The sequence below is a fragment of the Triturus cristatus genome, chromosome 9 (assembly GCF_964204655.1).
Source record: "Triturus cristatus chromosome 9, aTriCri1.1, whole genome shotgun sequence".
Lineage (NCBI taxonomy): Eukaryota > Metazoa > Chordata > Amphibia > Caudata > Salamandridae > Triturus > Triturus cristatus.
Window position 1 is genome coordinate 839,748,986 of NC_140592.1, and position 19,568 is coordinate 839,768,553.

The 19,568-nt window shown below is 45.4% G+C and overlaps 1 protein-coding gene across 1 annotated transcript in view; it reads right to left on the minus strand.

The window, feature by feature from the left end:
• Positions 1-19,568, minus strand: part of TDRD9 (tudor domain containing 9) — a 2,714,501-nt gene that overhangs the window by 1,830,339 nt on the left and 864,594 nt on the right. Inside the window, exons 10-11 of the mRNA XM_085626273.1 lie at positions 14,942-14,996; positions 14,750-14,834 (exon numbers count right to left, since the gene is read on the minus strand). Coding sequence (XP_085482399.1) covers positions 14,750-14,834; positions 14,942-14,996 — 140 coding nt within the window. The remainder of the gene's footprint in view (positions 1-14,749; positions 14,835-14,941; positions 14,997-19,568) is intronic.

The window sequence follows — 19,568 nt, forward strand, 5'->3', positions numbered from 1 at the left end:
CACAAAATCCTAGTTTTACATAGGGACCCGAAGATTTGAAGTGGTAGACACCTTCCCCTATCTAGGGGTATTGTTTGACAAAAAACAGTCTTGGTCAAGTATGGTAGCCATTTTTAATTTCATTAAAAAATTGGGATGAAAATCAATTGAGCCTATAAAAAAGGTATAAAGTGCAAAGACCATTCCCGCCAATACGTATAGGGTAGGGGTTTGGGGAATGGTGGCTATTGACTCCCTCCAAAAGTTAGAGGGTGGATTCTTTAAGAAGGTTGTGTCACTCCCTGGTTCTTGTTAAAATTACATCTGCCACATAGAACTTGGTCTACCATACGTGACGGACACTATCAGGCTTTCAACCATTCTGTTATGGCACTCGCTCTGGAGAAGGGATACTATTAATTTAACTCAAACTGTAATAAAAGACTGCTTATCATTAGATAATGCACATAAGATCAAATGGCTGCAGTACGCAATATCCACACTGACATCATAAGGTCCAGCAGAGCTGTTCACTAACCCCAGTACCTGCCTGAAATGTTCCAAAAAGAGATTAAAGGCCATATTTCTATCCAAAGCAGATTACGATAGAAAAAAATCACTTGAATTCTTCAGTAATGTTATATCAAATGTTCCCACCCCTTATGGAGGGAGATTATTCATATCTAGACAGGGTGGAAACCTAAAATATAGATTCATTTTGATGAGGTTTTGACTAAATCTAATTCCCCTGATGTTGGGCTTTCCATCTAAGAGGTACTCTTTTAACGAATTAACAGCATGCCCATGTAACTCTAGCTCTGAGCAGACCGATCATCTATTCTTTTATTGTGGCTTCTCCAAAGAACAAAGATTAAGGTATATTTTGCCTCTTCTGTGATGATACAATTTTAGTCAATGTCCTCCTGCTCTTTACTTCCTCAAAAAATTAAATGATCCATTTATATGTTCCATGTTAGCTACATTCCTCTAGTCCAGTAAGAAATGGAGGCAATTGTGTATAGTTAGGAACCAATAGAACATCTAAAAGGTTAATCTATTCATATCTATCATCACTCAGCACTTTAGAAAGTTAACACCTTGGAATTCTTAGGGGGGAATTAGCATACAATGTATACAAAATTGTCTTTTATAAGGTAAATAGTATTCTTTTGAATATATTTTAGTGTGAGGGTAGTATTGTTCCGAATTGATTTTAGACATCTTGTGTTTTATACATCCTTTGGGAACACAGTGGAATAAAGAATATCTGAATATTCATGCGACAATTATATCATGAAATAGCAATTACGTAACTGGATAGCTTGGCGGCACCAAGTGAGGTTTTTAGCATTCATACCACCTATGTGTAACTCTTTTTTCTACATTGTTACCCTGGATGTGTTCGCCATTTGTCTACCGCAATGCCATTCTAATTCTGTACAGAGAACTGACTTTTTTTAATGAATTGTTGTTTAATCTTGTTTTATACTTTTATGATCTACATTTAAATTGGATCGAATCAAGTTATCGAACTGAACGTGTTTGGGGATTTTATTCCCGATGAAGAACGGTCCCGTTCCATGTATCGGTTTGTGGGTGATACAAAGCAAATTGAACGCGGATCTTCAGGCAACTGGTAACCAATGCAAGGCTTTCAAGGCAGGGGAGATGTGGTCTTACGGCTTTATATGCAAGAGTAGTCTGGCAGCTGAGTTCTGAATCTGCTGTAGTCTTTCCATACTCGTTAAAGGTGATCTGTGGTAGAGGCTATTGGCATAATCATGCCAGAACAAGAGAGATGGTAGCCTAGACTTTGTGTGGAAATTCCAGATGGGAGAAGATTCGCTGCAGACTTTTTATAGTAAAGCTTGAGCTTGCTAGTTTGTCCATTTGGGCATTCATTGATAGTGTGGAGTCCATGGTCATTCCGAGGTTTCTTACTTCCTTCGATACTTTAGGTGGGGTACCTAGATCATCAGGCTAGGGTCATAATTTTGTTTTCAGGATCATCATTTTTCCAATCACCACACGTCAGTATTTCTGTTTTGGAATCATTCAATTTGAGATGGCTCCACATCATCCAATGATCCATGGCTCTGAGACAACTGAAAATCAGTGAGTTTCCAATGTCGTTGGGGCATTCCAGTTGAAGGAGTATTTGCGTGTCCTCGGTTAGCATACTTCATACATGGCACATAATCTCTGGTAATCTGGCTCCATCTGGGGCACACTGATGTTTTTCAAAACCCATTTTGTACTAACTCACTACATTCTTTCCTTTTTTCCCTTTCCAATATTAATACATTTCATCATGGGTCTACCATTTTAGTTTTGTTGCAACAAATAGCATTCATTCTAAGATGGCAGTGTTACTTTCCAGACCATCTCTACCTTTTTTGTCCATTCTGCACGTTTTATTATCATACTTGGACATTAGTCGGACACGGACATCTGAGGTTCACCCTATACCGCTTTCAATATATCTTCTACCTCAACTCTCTGACTCATCTCATACCTCATTCTACTACTCTTTCCAATGTACTATCCTATTTCTCACCCTATACCTTTATCAATGTATCATCTACCTCCACACTCCACACTCTCATTCATCCTAAACCCCATACCACAACTATGATCCCCAAAATAACCCTTTCAAGACTCTTCCCTCCTCTACCCCATCCTGCTTCATCTCTAACCTCTTTTACTATTTAGATCGCCCAAACATGCCTTTCTAAACCCTTCCCTCTGACTCTTCCTTCTCCACCTCCCTTTTACTCATCTTCAACCCCCTCCTACTGCCATTTACTCCAAAAGTAAATACTAGACCCTCCTAATTTCCCTCCACTATTCCTTTTTAATCCAAATAACAGACTAACGTGTCCGCCAGTCACATTAATTTTCATATTTCCTTATACTAACTCCCCTCCACCTCCCCTTTATGCACCACAAACCTCCTCCTACAACTATAAACTCCGCCCCCAAAAAAAGAAGAGTTCTAGACCCCTCTTTTTTTATCCCTCCACTATTCCTTTTCAATCCAAACAACAGACTAACATGTCCACCACTCAAATAAATTTTATATTTCCCTATACTAATTCACTACTAATCCTTTCTGGGTTCCGGAGTAGTGTGCTACTCACCGAAAAGCGCTTCAACACCTCATCAGGGGAGCAAAGCGCTATATAAATACAAACCTTTTACCTCTTCTATCCCTCCACTATCCTTCTCAATCCAAATAACAGACTAACATGTCCACCACTAAAATAATTGTATATTATTTCCCTATACTAATTTACTGCTAATCCTTTCTGGGTTCCGGAGTAACTTGCTACTCACCGTAAAAGCGCTTCGACGTCGTCAGGGGTAGGAAGCGCTATATAAATGCAATACAATACAATTTAATTTAATTCAATTCAATAACAATTGTTCCTTTTGTTTTTGAATAACCACAAGTAGAACAGTTACATTAGACTAGTATAGTCTGGGTGCGGATACTAAAGATACATTACCTTGAATAATTTCCAAGATGGAAGGACTTTTTTCTAGTTCTGTCTGCATAGCTGGTTAGTTTGTTTTTAATTTCCAAACACCATGCTACTTTAGCTTTTGTGGTGACACACTGCCTTGAGACTTCATCTCATTGACAGGTCTAACACGGACATCTAAGGTCAGTGAAATAAGCTTTTTGTTGACTATTGATATTTTTATGCGTCACAAATGCATCACATTTTTGGGCATAATTAGCACAATGTGGAACTTGACTTTTCATTACAGTCCAGGCTTATTCATGGCCCTCCTGATACTATTAAATGAACAAACCGACCGACCAATCAGTGTTACATAACACAGTGGTTACAACCACATCTCCGACTTGTACTTCAAAGCAACTACTAAACTTCTGTTAAGGAATCTGTGGCTAGACATCTCTATCAGATTCGCAATGCGCTGTAGATGCTTGATGAAAAAAACAAAGAGGTTATAACAGACTCACTGTAATTGCCAGTGGCTGAGATTAATTCACGTTTATTAACCATCATTTTCTGTTTATCTCTGTACAAGTCTAAAGTGGTCTGTTTAGTATGTGTACTTTAATTTATGGTGTGAAAGAGTGACAATACGAAAAGTGCATTTTACATCCCTAAACATAATCTGTAGGTAAGGGACTCAGACTAGCCAACTTTGTACAATTTATCACCAGGCTGGAGAGGAGGTGCGGTCTCAGAGAGTGTTTCAGGTTGTCAAAGCCCGAGCAGCTCTCAAGCAAAACTGGAGGTGTTATGGACGTAAAAGGAGTACAGATTTGTGCTTGAGCAACCAGACCTATCATGCCCAAAAATACTAACAAAAGGTTTCTAAAGCAGCCTCTGTTGTTTTGGATTGGTGCAACGGATTTGAACTTTTCCCAGCTTCCACACAAGAGCTGGAAATCTTCTCTGTGTAGGGTTTTATAGATCATGCTGTGCTTATTGGCTTTTTAGGAGATGAGGCATAATAATGACATACCACACACAGTGGCACAATATACGTTAGTAGTCCCGGTGACATGTACGGCCTCAATGCTCAATCTGTTCAAAACCCAGCATATTCTTATTTCTCTAAATGTGTGATCATTGCATTACTCACGATAACGCCAGGATTGTGTAACCATTTGCCACAGCCTTGTACCCATAACCTTGGTAATTGGGATTGACAATTCTCATATGCTTCAGATACAATATACGCTTGTCTGCTTCAGATAGTGGATTACTTTTTTTGCAACAGTTTGAAAGACATATTGTTATCAATTCTTTAAAATACACAGTGCAGACTTAGGCTTCACCCAAAGGAGTACTGTTCTCACACTGTGTGATATTGGCTGATTAGTGTACAATTCCACATTACAGGGAGTGCTTCTATTGTAATGTTCTAATTGCATTATCTTCTGAAGGCGGCTGGGACTACTTTGTGAAGGCAAAAGCCATCTTCAAAGATGTTACCCATTAAAATCAATTCACTATTTATGTTAACAAAATGCATATTTGAAGAAACCTTCTAGAGAAGTGTTTTAATGGAGCACAATACTGGCTAGGGAGTGCCTTTGTCTGCAAAAATACTATCCCATAAGTATTAAAGTAATGTCTTTATTGAAAATTCTAACATATCTAGTATTACAGTGCATTTACACTGAAATCTACTTAATACTTTACGTATTTGTTTATTTTGAGTTTGCTTTTTGTATTTATATGGGACTTTGGGTAAACGACTTTCTTTTTTAGAGGACTTTGGGTTAGCCATTGTTTATTTCAGGTGTCTGTCACTTATGCATCATGCTATAAGTGTCACCATCACCTTCCCACTGAGCTCCAGAATCCCCAGCTGAGACAAACACAACAGATTATGTTGTAAATAAATATTTGATATTGAGGTCAGGGTTTTTACAGAAAAACTGTCAAACTGACCTAGTGCTTACAATATACAAAGAGCGGGCTTTGGATCCACCCCTTTCAACCACTGGCTCTCATTCTTTCCCCACCCTCTTTCAACCACTGAATTGAGACATTGTCATTCACTTCTTGGCTCATCCCTGTCAAGTATTCATTTCACACATAAAGCTATTGGTAGTTTGGAACTACCCTTCTACCTTCACTCCAGTGCCTCCCCTGAACTGCATGAGGGACTACTTTACAACTATAGCCTTCTCTAAGTCTCCCTGCTGGATTTCTTGTGCGCCTTCCCCTTGTGTTAAACCCAGACCTACAGGCTTTGCTAATTAATTTTTTAGCTATGTGCATAACAAACTTCTGTGTGCAAATGTAAATGTGCTCTTTGAATTCATAAGGTTCACTAAATCCTGCTTAATTCACACTGGTATTGGTCATGATTTGCAACAAACAAATGACGCTATAACGAGGTTACTTTCCAGAGGGGTGTTTTTTCTTATTCAAACAAGCAGTCAAGTACTTTGCAGTGGTTCTTTTACCAGAGTGTCCTGATAGCTGTCATCAGGAAATGTTACACTTGAACATCTATGGCAGTGAACGCAAATGGAATTGTAAATTTTATTTATACAGCGCTTACTACCCCTGACAAGTAATTAAGTTATTTATTTTTTTTTCCTTTCTGCATTAGTTGAGTTAGGTTTGTGATTTTGATTTCTCATATGTTTAATAGAGTTTAGAGTAAAGATAGAATAATCGAAAACGGATTTGAAAGGTAAAGTAGTAAGTTGTTCTTTCAAATAGTGGTCTTCTGTTAGTTGTGTGTCATGGGATAAAACAAAGGAGGGAACTTTGAAAAGGACGTTTGGGGGTTCACATTAGTTGGAAAGGTTTGGGATGGGTCAGAGAAAGGAGGGATGGCTGTAAAAGTAGATAGTAGAATGTTTTTTAAGATTAGAAGTGGACAAAGTACATGGCACATCACTCCTGAAACTTAAACTCAACAGTCTACCAATCGAAGCAAGAAGCATATTCAAAACAGCTTTCATAACCCACAGAGCTCTCTACTCAGGAAAACCAAACTATCCAGCTAACAAACCATCAAAAGCTAGCCAAAAGAGGCATCTGTGAAGCTTACACACTCTACTCTTGATCCCGCCCAAATATGAAACAAGAAAAAACAAACACTTGCCTGTTGCTTCTCTGTGAATACTCCTAGAATTTCGATCGCTCTGCCACAAGACCTACAGAGCAATTAATCATACCTGTACTTCAGTAAAACCCTTAAAGTATTTCTTCTGAACAAACACTTGAATACACCCTATTAAAATAATTGACCTACTCAGATACACCTCCCCCGCCATCGAAGAGCCCTTACATTTCCATCTCTAAACGCATGTCTATCTATTCCTCCAACCTGTAACTCTCTATCATAGCTATCTATGAATGATATCTACCAGCTATTCCACCTTCTAGCATATATTTTGTTCCCTGTATATGTATTGGCTGTATGTATGCATCCTATTTATACTGTATCCCTTATAAACGCTGTCTGTACAAACTCTGTAAAGCACTCTGATGCCCTTGGGCCAAGTTTGCACTATATAAAAACTTGAAATAAATGAAACGATACTAAGTATTTTTTCACGGACTCCGGTGTGTTTCTAAGTAGCTGTAAAGGGTGTTCATTACTGTTCTCTCAAAAAGGACACATTACATACTAAAAAGGGTGCATACAATAAGTTGAATTATCAGATGCTGTGTTCCCAACTTTACTTGCAGCCATTTCTAAGTACTGTGGTTTCTCTCCTCTCTATCTCACTTGCCTGAAGCTTCTCCCTTTTCTCCTACAAATCGGTCTTCTGTCGAGCCTCTGTGTCTCATGGTTCCAATCTTCTACTTATTGCTGCATCTACCACTACTTCAATCTGGCAAACCTCTAAACTTTCTCTTCCCTTCAGTCGGGCTATCTTTGGGTCTCAGTCTTATCTCTGTAGCCACTCCCTGCTGTTTCACCAACCTCTGCAGTCTCCGTTCTTGCGGCCCTGCACTTAAGTTGCTCTCTTCCAATGTCTTCTTGCTTGCAAGTCCTTATTTTCCTTCACATGATTTGCGTCAGTTACATTTGATCTCCGCAGATCTATGTCGCAGCTTTCCTTTTCACTCAGGAACCAATCTCTCCGCCAGCATTCTACCCCCTGCATAATTTTTTATGTCTCACTCTGGTCTCACCTGCAGTTATGCTCTTTCTTCATGCAACCTGTGTCCCTCTCTATGGTACCGGTTCTCCACTGTTACATGTTTCTACTGGAGTTTCCTTCCCTCCCAGTTGGCAGTCTTCCTTAAAACACCTTATCTGTACTGCCTGACTTCCTTCACAGTCTCTAGTGACAAAAAGCACAAGTTACTACTTGTGTAAAGATATATCTGTAAGAGACATTAGTTAGTGATAGATTCCTTACCTTAGAATATTCCCCAGGCGTCAGTCTGGATCCAGAAAGTTTTCTGCTTAGCAGTACCCCTGCGCGCCAGTAGGCACCGTGCGGCTCCGCGCCCGTCACTGGCGTCGGGCACGCCGGAATGAGGTCATGGAGGCTACTTGGACACCACCCATGCACGCTGACGTCAGTTCTGTACACAACTTTCCGCGCCGAAACGCTGAGTCATGCGAGAAACTGACCTTTGGTGCATAAAACTAGGGCCCTGAAAGGGGATGACCTTAACCCTAGAAATCAGTTCGCAGAACGGGGAGGATGGGTGGGGCAGTAAGGAATCTATCACTAACTAATGTCTCTTACAGATATATCGTTAGTGATAGACTCTTTACCTTAGAATAGATACCCCAGCAATACCAACCCCGGTGGTGGGTCTGGGAACAAGATTACACCAAAAACGGAGCACAGAACGGCCAAAGAAGCAATATCTCTGGACCCGACTGTTAAGGCAGTAGTGCTTGGTAAACGTGTGCAGCGAGGCCCACGTAGCTGCCTGACAAATATCCTGCAAGGGGACACCCCGTCCCAAGGCAGTAGTGGCTGCAGCTGCCCTGGTCGAATGGGCGCGCACACCCACAGGAGGCTCCTTCTTGGCCAAGGAGTAACATGCTTTGATGCACAGAACGACCCACCTGGAGATGGTCCGTTTGTGCACCGCCCGACCTCTTTTGGCGCCCACGTATCCAACAAAGAGCTGATCATCCACCCGGAACCGCTGTGTACGCTGCAAATAGAATGCAAGCGCACGTTTAGGGTCGAGACGGTGGAGCTGCTCCTCTTCCCGTGAAGGATGTGGAGGCGGAAAAAAGGTGGGCAAAGTAATGGTCTGCCCGAGGTGGAAGAGCGTGACAACCTTTGGCAGGAAAGAAGGATGTGTGCTCAGAACCACCTTGTCCGGATGAAAAGACAGGAAAGGAGGTTTGGAAGAAAGAGCCTGGAGCTCACTCACTCTCCTGGCAGAGGTGATAGCTAACAGGAAAGCCGTCTTGAGAGTAAGACGACGTAAGAGACAGTTATGAAGGGGCTCAAAGGGAGCGCACATCAGAAAAGTCAAGACAAGATTCAAGTCCCACTGAGGCATTATGAAGGGCACAGGTGGGAACGTATGCGTAATGCTCTTAAGAAAACGGTTAACAACCGGGGACTTAAAAGAGAAGGCTGATCAGGAAGCCAGAGGAAGGCAGAGATAGCCGAAAGATATCCTTTAAGCGTGCCCAGAGCAGAGCCCTGCTAGGCCAAAGAAAGAAGGAACAGGAGAACCTCAGAAAGAGGGGCAGAAATGGGATCCACAGTCTTAGCTGTGCACCATGCCACAAATCTGTTGCACCGACAGGCGTAGACCGTTTCAGTAGAGGGACACCTGGCTGCCAAGTTGACATCACAGACTTCGGGAGGAAGATCGAAAGGTGTCAACTGTCGCCGCTCAATCTCCAAGCATGGTGGAGACTGGACAGGTTCGGGTGGAGGACCGTCCCCTGCTGCTGCGACAGAAGATCCAGCCGAAGAGGCAGATGGAGCGGGGGGTGGGTCGATGCTCATACTGAGTAGGTCGGGATACCATACTCTTCGAGCCTAGTCCGGAGCCACAAGAATGACTTTCGCACGGTCGCGCCTGATCTTCTTCAGCACTCTGGGCAGAAGTGGTATAGGAGGAAAGACGCACAACAGACCGCAGCTCCACTTGAGACGAAAAGCGTCTCCGAGCGAGTGCCGCCTTGGAAATTCCAATGGGCAGAACTGATGACATTGCACGTTCTCTTCTGTGGCAAATAGATCTAACCAAGGCTTTCCCCATCGCAGAAAGAGACCTTGCGCCACGTCCAAGTTCAGACGCCACTCGTGATCCACCATACACCGGCGGCTGAGTTCGTCCGCCATGGCGTTCCGAGAACCTGCTAGGTGTTGAACCACCAAGGTAATGCCTTGATGTCCCAGCCACGTCCACAGGCGCAGAGCCTCCTGACAAAGGGTCCACGACCCCACCCCGCCCTGTTTGTTGCAATACCACATGGCGGTGGTGTTGTCTGTGAACACCTGCACTACACTTCCCCGGACACAGGGAAGGAATGCCTTCATTGATAGTCGGATCGCCCGCAGCTCCAGAAGGTTGATATGGAGCCGGGACTCCGCCAGAGACCAGAGGCCTCTGATCTACGCCTCTCCCATGTGGCCACCCCAGCCCAGGAGGGACGCATCCTTCACTACAGTGTGCTCCGGTTGGGGAAGGGAGAGGGACCTGCCATTGACCCAATCGCGATTTCTGAGCCACCACTGTAATTGCCGTGCAGTGCCCTCCGAGATCTGGACATGATCGGACAGGTTGCCCTGATGCTGCGCCCACTGGAACGTCAGGTCCCATTGCAGAGCCCGCATATGCCATCTGGCATGTGGCACCAGCAGAATGCAGGAGGCCATCAGGCCCAGAAGCCGGAGGGACATCCTGACTGAAACCCGGGATAGAGGCTGAAAGAGCGGAACCATAGCCTGAATATCCCGAACTCGCTGTTTGGGAGGATAAACCCGAAACAGCGTTGAATCCAAAACCGCTCCGATGAAAGGAAGCTTCTGAGAGGGACTCGGGTGCGACTTCGGCACATTGATGGAGAACCCCAGCAGATGCAGGAGGTCGGCCGTAGTCTGGAGGTGGGAGACAACTGCCTGGGGCGAACCCACCTTCAACAGCCAGTCGTCGAGGTAGGGGAAGACTGACACCCCTGACCTGCGCAGATGAGCTGCGGCCATCACCCTCGTGAACACCCGAGGGGCGCTGGTAAGGCCGAAGGGGAGCACAGCAAACTGAAAATGCTTCTGGCCTACCATGAACCGCAGGTAACGCCGGTGGGCCGGCAGGACAGGGATGTGAAAATAAGCGTCCTGCAAGTCCAATGCTACCATCCAGTCTCCAGGGTCCAGGGCAGACAGGACCTGAGCTAGAGTCAGCATCTTGAACTTCTCCTTTCGGAGGAAGCGATTGACGTCCCGAAGGTCCAAGATGGGGCGCAGGCCCCCCTTGTCCTTCTTGGGGACCAGGAAGTAGTGGGAATAGCAACCACTCCCTACTTCCTGATCGGGAACGTACTCGATGGCCCCCTTGGCCAGGAAGGCCATGACTTCCTGACGGAGAAGAGCCAAATGATCTCCCGACATGCGGTGGTACCAAGATCGCATGGCTGAAGGGGAGGACAGAAAGGGGAGCGAGTAACCTTGGTAGATTATCTGCAGCACCCACTTGTCCAACGTAATTTCGGGCCAGTGGTGGAGGTGGAGGTGAACCCTGCCACCCACTGGCGTGGGTTGCCCCCTGAAGCTCAGATTAGGAAGGTTTCGAGGCGAAAGCGGCGGGGGTGGAAGTGGACTGCCCCGCACGCTGGTTACCAGACCCGCCCCTGCAGAAACCACGTCCGCGGCCTCGCTGAGGCTGGTTCTGCACAGGCTTGCTGGAAGAGCGCGCCTGGGTACCCCTGCCCTGGCCACGAAAGGAACGAAACCTCGTCGTGGCAGGAGATTTCGAGGAAAGACCCAAAAACTTGGCCGTGGCACGTGAGTCTTCAAAGCGCTCCAGGGCATTGTCAGCCTTATCACCAAAGAGGCGGGAGCCATCGAAGAGCATGTCCAAGAGCGAGCTCTGGACATTGGGTGAGAAACCAGTGGAACGCAACCAGGCGTGGCGCCGCAACGCCACCGTCGTGGAAACGCCCTGCCCAACGAATCAGCAGTGTCCAGACCACACCTGATGGCAAACTTGGCCGCATCCTTGCCCTCCGCAATTGCTTGGGAAAGGACAGCCTGGACCTCCTCAGAGCACTGAGGCAGAACCTCCGCCATCGAATCCCACACTGCGTGGGAGTAACGGCCCAATAAGCAGGCGGTATTAACTGACCTCAACCCCAAACTGGCTGAGAACAACCTCTTGCCATATTGGTCCAGCCTCTTAAGAGTCCTTATCCGGCGGAGCCGAGGGAAAGGCACTCTGGGATGTTGAGGCCTGAATGACCAGGCTCTCAGGCGTGGGGTGAGTGGTCAAGAAGGCGGGGGCGATGACGCCTAGCGACATTCTTATACACCGGCACCCTCGAGGCCGGCCGCAACCAAGTACCCAAGAGGACTTCGGTAAGAGCCTCACTGAAAGGGAGCAGCGGCTCCGACGACGCAGACGCTGTCTGGAGCACCACCGTAGGGAGGTCGAGGTGGAGAGTCTCCACGGCTCGACGCAGCACCATAGTGTAGGAAGCGCCCTCCTCCATAGTAGGCGGAGGCGAGGCAAACCCCGAGTCAGAAGACACATCAAGTTCGCCCGCGACTTGAAGGTCATCCACCCATACTGCTCGGAGTCACACTGCCGCGCAAGGGGATCCTCGGAGCCGTCCCAGTCCTAATCCGGCTCCGGGGTAGAAAGAGCCGGTCGTGGTGACAGGACCGGAGCCGGAGAGGGGGCCAGCAACGCCGGGAGCGGCGCCAGGAGTGGCGCCGGCCAGGGCCGAACCACAGCCCCATCCCAATGAGGATCCCAGGTCGGAACGAAATGGTCCGAGAACCAAGGCAGGGGCGGGATAAACTGCACCCAGTGCGGCACCTGAGGCGGAGCTAGGGGCGGCGCTGGGGCTGGAGCCAAAGGCAGCGCCGGGGCCGGAGCCAAGGATACGCCGGGGCCGGAGCCAGCGGCGTTGCACCTTGTGGCGCCAGAGCCGCGGGCGCTGGATCCAGTGGCTCTGGGGCTGGCGCCGCCGGGTCAACAGGATCTGGACACGGGGCCGCGGAGCCCGCAGGCGCACCTGCGGGAGCCCGAGACCTTAACAGGCGGTCCAAGGCAGCAAGAAACATTTGCCGCTGTTCGGGAGTCGCCGATGGACCCGGGTAGAGCGGGTAGGCCGAGGGACTCCCAGGCTTCAGAGGAGCCGCAGGGGCGGAGCCGGAGGGGCGGAGCCCATGTCCCCCACGTCCGCCTCCGGGGGTGGACATCGGAGAGCAAACATGCTTCTTTGACGACTTCTTATGGTGTCGCTTACCGGAATCGGAAGGTGAAGACTTAGAGTCCGAGGAGCGACGGCTGCGGTCCCGAAAGCGTTCACGCGAACGGCCCCTAGACCCGGAGCGGCGGCGAGAGGAGTGCCGGACCTCCAGCAACTTCCGGCGCCGCTCCCACAATGCCTTCGGGGCCAAGGCACGGCAGTCCTGACAATCCCAGGAGTCGTGGTCGGTCTCCAGGCAGTAGAGGCAGACATCATGGGGGTCCGCCACCGACATATTGCGGAGGCACGACCCGCAAGACTTAAAGCCGGGCATACCTATGTGCACCAGGAGACAAGTGGAGAAGACAAAAAGTCTCAAAAAGTGGTAAAAAATTGACCGAGGTACGTGCTCAATCCGGGTCTGTGCTTTCGGTGCGGAGAAAGAAAGAACCGACGTCAGCGCGCATGGGTGGCGCCTAAGTAGCCTCCGTGACGTCGTCCCGGCGTGCACGACGCCAGTGATGGGCGCGGAGCCGCATGGCGCCGCCTACTTGTGCGCAGGGGTACTGTTAAGCAGAAAACTTTCCCGATCCAGACTGACGCCTGGGGAATATTCGAAGGTAAGGAATCTATCACTAACGTGTCTCTTTCAGATCCTACTTGCACAATGGAATGTGTTCAGATGAAACCACTCAGACTCTTGGTACTATTCAAGGTTCAGAAATCAATGCAACTGCCAAAACAAAGCAGAGAGAGAACATGCCAAAGAGAAAGCTAGAAACGACTGTTAGAGTGAGTCTGAGTAAATTGTGTGGAGCAGTTTAGCACTGGTGCCTAGCAGTTAACACCAATGCAGTGCAACTGCACACACTGATTTGCAAAACTAAGAGCCACACTGACCTATCAATGAAAAACATTTTCCTCTTACTGACAAGTGCAGCAAGCATTTACAAAGCCAATAGGCCTGGCTGTAACGTTTTAACACAAACACTCCATATGCCACTCTTTGTATGCATTAGCGGGCTAGCGTCCGACCAGTTAGTTTTACCAATACTTGTTTGTCTATGCATTCTTTGTCCTGATGAGGTCCTGCACACAAACCGCGAATGAAATGTAAAGCCTTACATCAGCGTAGCAGAAACAAACCTACTGCATACCAGCTGCGACTGCTGAGCTGTGCTTCTTCATGCCTTGGACATTATCAGACTTTTGTATAACACTGTATCCCATTACTTTCACTGAGGTGGTACTCATCAGCTGTATTTCCCTGAAACTCATTGAAGATCTGTTATACTGTTTAAAGGTACATTTTGTGGGGTGGGGGGCTACTTTTTTCAATATAAATGTGCCTAACAACATTATTCCTTGATTCCTCCTTCTTCTGTGTTGAAGCCTCCAAAAATGATTTCATTTGGCTAAAAGCTACTGTCCGTTCTATAATATCGGTGAGCAACTGATGCCAAATTGACTAAAGTGAATTCCTTTTGAGATGCCCTTCCTTGTGTATGTGCTTGTGCCATTATCCACAGAGATTACATGGTTTCTCTCTTCTTTTGAATACAACCACACTCAAGCAAAAACCCTGTGTAACTTCCCTCTTAACTGCACAACAAAACCAGCAATACTTTTAGTAGGGAATGAATGCAATTAGGGATTTCTAAGTTCACACAATTTTTTCCCTTATGCACTTTATAAGATACATGGTATAAAGGGGTCATGCTGCGGAATTCAAATTAGAATATATGTCTTTAACCTCGAAAGAGCTTCAATCTACACCACAATTGCATAACATCTAACTGTTTCATCAACCTGTAGTAATATTTCAGAGGCTTTCATAATAAAAGCTTCCTTGAGGGTCTTAAAGCTTTAACAGGACTTGGCATTTATGTGATGTCTAATAGCTGCTTACCTTTCTGTAGCCATAAACCGGTGTTGTAAATGCAGCATTCTGTTCCTCCATGGTGATACTCGAATGGAGGGGATACACATGCAGTCTAAAAAATGGCAAAACCGCTTCAGAATACTTTATCTACACAGAAACTGAGTAGTAGTGACTGTTGAAATACTATGCATTGCTGTACCATCATCACAACGCACTTACCTTTTATGAACCATGTTTGTGAAAAGTTCATGCATGTAATTGATTTCAGCTAAACCTAAAAATAAGAGATAACTTTCATTAGATAGTGGACCTAAGAGGAGCTATGCCCCCGTTTCCCCCCCAACCCCCTGAGTTATATATCCCCAGTTTGGTTATACCCACGGATCGCCCCTTTACATTGTCACACATAGACAACATAGGTCTAACACATGCTATCGGGGAATGATAGGTTCTTTCCTTATGGACACCCCCTTACAGGCTTACACCTCAACCTGCTATACACGCGCAAGGTGGCACGCCCGCCATCCACCAATAGATATGCAGGTACTCATTATGAATCTCTCAATGATGAATGTAACGCCATGATTAACATGACTGCTTGATGTATAACCTGTATGGTAACTGTAAAATCCAATAAAAAGGTTTACCAAAAAAAAAAAAGATAACTTTCATTGGAAATGGATAATAATTTACTGCGGGAAACATGAATAAAAGGAGGTGGCTGGCACATGAATTCCACCCTATCCGCAGAAAAGTACGTCTCAGTCCTGGAAAAAGCCTAAGCCACCAACAGGTATTTACAAACGCACTAGGTTTGTTTTCATTGAGCCTTTATTTGTAAAGCGCAACTATCACTCCGTGAGGAGTATCTTGGCGCTAGCGTCACGAGGTGAGAAAAAAAAAGGTAACCATATCGTGCATGGACTGTGAAAACATATGGGCAAACAAGCTCTTAAATCTTGCACACAAACGAATTCAAGCACCCATTTTCACAAATCTATACAACAATACAAAACACTTTATTTAGACAATGAAGTCTGTCAAACTGCGCAAGTGGCAAGTAGAATTAAAATGATAGACAATGTCACAATTTTTCAATAATGTTGGTGATTGGAAAGATAACCCATAGATCATCAGCAGGTTTCCTCAATGGTGGTACAGTTATATAATTCGTTAAACAAAAAATAACTTGGTAAAATAATCTTTAGTTAAAATTTTGCCGTGCATAGCTTGCTATATATATATATATATATATATATATATATATATATATATATATATATATATATATATATATATATATATATATATATATATAATTATCGATTTGAAGGTAGCTTTGAGGGTACTAGGATTCAAGGTTCCTCCCGTTCTTCATTTTGGGCTACTGGATTGATTCTTAGTTGCTTACCGATACTCTCCAAGAATTTTACCAGTTTGGTAATCACTTGTGGCTGAGCGTTGTTCAGTAGGAAGCTAAAGGCAGATGTCCCGTCATTAGCCCACAGATTCCGGAACAATTTTCTGCGGTTTTCCAGGAGTAAAGCACATATGCAGACCAAGTGAGTTATTGACTCCTGGAACATACCGCACAGTCAACTCCAGTTTAACCGCCCATGGTGGCGACAGATCTAAAGATGAAAAAGAGCCCATCCGAAGCTGCGGTTATTTCATTTTATAATAGGAGGACAATGGTTTGTTGATGTATTTCTGTGGGCCTTTTCCATCGTAACTGTTAAGGACCAAGTATGCATGTTCTCTTTTGGCAAATGCTCTTTGGTCAGATTTGAGAGATGACATTTTTACTTTTCTATTCAGGGCTGGTTTAAACTGAAAGTAGGATAATTTTAAATTCCACAGCTCTGTTGATCGTGTTTGCACCAATGCTTCAGAGTGCGTGTGACCAGGCATTTGAGTGGTTTGCGCTGTAGTGACACATAACTTCAACCCATATAAGGTTTTTCAATGATCCTTGCTTGGCAGAACTTATGGAGTGCAGATATTTTATTATGCTGGCCATCTGTACAAACAGCTGGTCCTGTAGCGCAAATTTCATCCTGATCTGAGCTGGCGAGGTATTACCTGGTAACTGAAATAGAGACCTGAACACCGCACTCTGTGCCCTGTTCAAGAAGACCCCCAGTTTCCCCAAGTAAGCCTCCGAGACGTATGACAATGTTGGCGCTAATTTGGCAGAGACTATTTTCAGCAGTGCCTCAAAAGAAAACTTGTTGGTGCTCTTGAAAATTGTTCGAAAGGCACAATGCAATGAAGCAGGTTGTGGTTTTAATGAGTGCAGATGCATTAAGTAACCTCCTTTATTGTCTAACCAGCAGCTCAAATATTTTTTTGTTCGCGATGGTCAGGCAATAGTTGCAAAGATGCCAATTATGGGGTTTTTTTTTTCCGGCCGAAGATTACTATATTGTTTTTTTCGTAGTTAATCTTCATCTCATTTGCCAGGCATCTAGCAGTCTTTGAAGCCCTACCGGCGTTTGGCTGAGCAGGACGACGTCAGCGGCATAAAGCATAGAAGAGATGTGTTGGTTGGCTAGTTTAGGATCATGACTGTTTATTTGGTTTAATGCAGGAACCAAATCGCTCATGTACATGTTAAAAAGGGTGGGTGCTAATATGCACCTCTGTTTGACCTCTTGTTCCATGCTGATTTTTTCCGAAACGGCGGTGTCTCGTCCTAGTTTTACTCTAGCCCATGTGTTGGATTAGAGCAACCTGATGCCTTGTAGTAATGGCTCTGGGATTTTCCAGGCTGTAAGTTTTGACCACAGTAAGCGATGGTCGACTCGGTCAAAGGCTTTACTGTAGTCTATAAAACAGCAGTACAGCTCTTCTTTTTTCTGTATGTGTTTCGTAACAAGCATCCTTATGGGTACCTGGTTATCTATGGTGCTGGCCTGTTTTCTAAACCCAGTTTCATTGAGGCAAAATATTTTGCCTCAATGTCCAGTAGTGCGATATTTCTGTAACTGTCTGGGAGTGAGGTAGGGCCTTTTTTGTAAATAGGATGAAGAATCAAGCCTTGCCAGGATGGTGGCACTGTGTGCTGAACTATGCATCTCTTCGATACATTTTCAGGTATGCCCGACCAAACGTCAATGTCATGTTCGTAGACTGATGCTGGGATGCCATTGAGGCCTGGTGCACTATCTCCTCTACTTATTCAAATTAATGTTGCTATTCTGCTATCGTCGAAGGTTACTGCATATTGATGAATTGTGGCCACACTTGGTATTGATGACTGCTGCGCAGGGTTTGGTTTGCTTATGGCTGGCACTTCATTGGGCTTTATAGATGTAGCTTTGTATAACGCGGTAACGCGCTTTTTCAATTTTTCTGCGGTAACATAGTTCCCATTTGTAGCAATGAAGGATGAGCCACTGCACAGCCTATTTATAATCAACCAGAAATGTCTTGCATTTTTTGTACCTACATGCCATAAATATTTCAGTTTGGAGTTGTTCCTCGTGGTCTCGTTTGGCTTGCCAGATGTGTTTTCTGTACTGGCTGCGCAGGGATTCGACCTCAGCTTTTTTGTGTACCAGGGTTCAGTGTCTTGAGAGATTTAAGGGAGCAGAGCTTTGTTGGCTGCTTGCCAAAAAGGCGAGTAACATTTGTGCTAGCCTTTCCCAGTCACTGACGGTATCGATTAACGGCCTCCTCTGGTCAGCTAATGGTGTTTTCCAATTGTCTTACTTTTTAGCGGCTTACATGCTCCATTTAATCCGTCTCCAGTTATGTTGTAATTCTTTTTCCCCTATCACTATTACAGATATTCAATCTCCCCAGCATGCATGCGCACAAACACATTTAGGCCGGTATAAATGTAGGTAACCCAACAACCTTGCATAACTACGTACAGCAATGGCCAAGAAGTGGAGCGCATCAACAGAATACAATGTTGAGCAATGAGAGGGCACAATGGGATTTGTAGTGGAGGAGCACAAAATGATGTGCAGCAGAGCAGTCGGGAGGTAATGTGCAATATGGAACACAATAGAATATGCAGAGTAGGAGCACAAAGTGAAATGCAGCAGAGGAATGATGCGCAATGGGGCACAGAGATATAACCATAGATTCCTCACCTATTGATTTCCCCTTGGAATCAGACTATATGTGACCATTCACAGCAACTGCTCCTGCGCACTGGCAGGTAGCACCACTGGACTTTGTAGAGACCTTGTTCCACCTCTGGAAGTGATGTCATAAATCCATACATAGGTGACAGCCCAGCATGACTACGTCACCTTATATAAGAACTATTTCAAGCTCTCAGAAGAGGATCATCACCGACAAAGAATGACAGTAAGCAAAATCCAAAGTCGGACCTTTCAGAACACTAAAAAGCCCTTTCACCAGAATGGGGAGCAAGGAAGGCAGTAAGAAATCTGGAGTCAGAAAATCCACCGGAAAAAGGATTACCGAAGGTAATGTCTACTGATGGATCCTTTGAACTGCAGATTCAACATATTTTCAGTAGGTATCAAAGTGCCAACTTTTAAAAGGTAGATGGGGGGGGGGGGGGGGGGGGATGGGGGGAGGGGAGAGGTCTGAGGAGTGCACTAAAACCAGGACCAAGATGGCCAAATATGCCTCCCTGCAGATTTTACTGTCCAGACAGTAATGCCTAATGAAGGTGTGTATGTACATCGATGTATCAGCCAGGCAGATGTCCATCACTGGAACACCTCTTGCCATTGGGGTTGTGGCAGCCTTGGGCCTGGTGGAATGTACTTGAAAGTCTCTATGGTCAGGGCAAAGCATGTGTTATGTACACGACGTTCCAGCAAGACAAGATGCACATCTGGAATAATTTGACTTCTTAGAA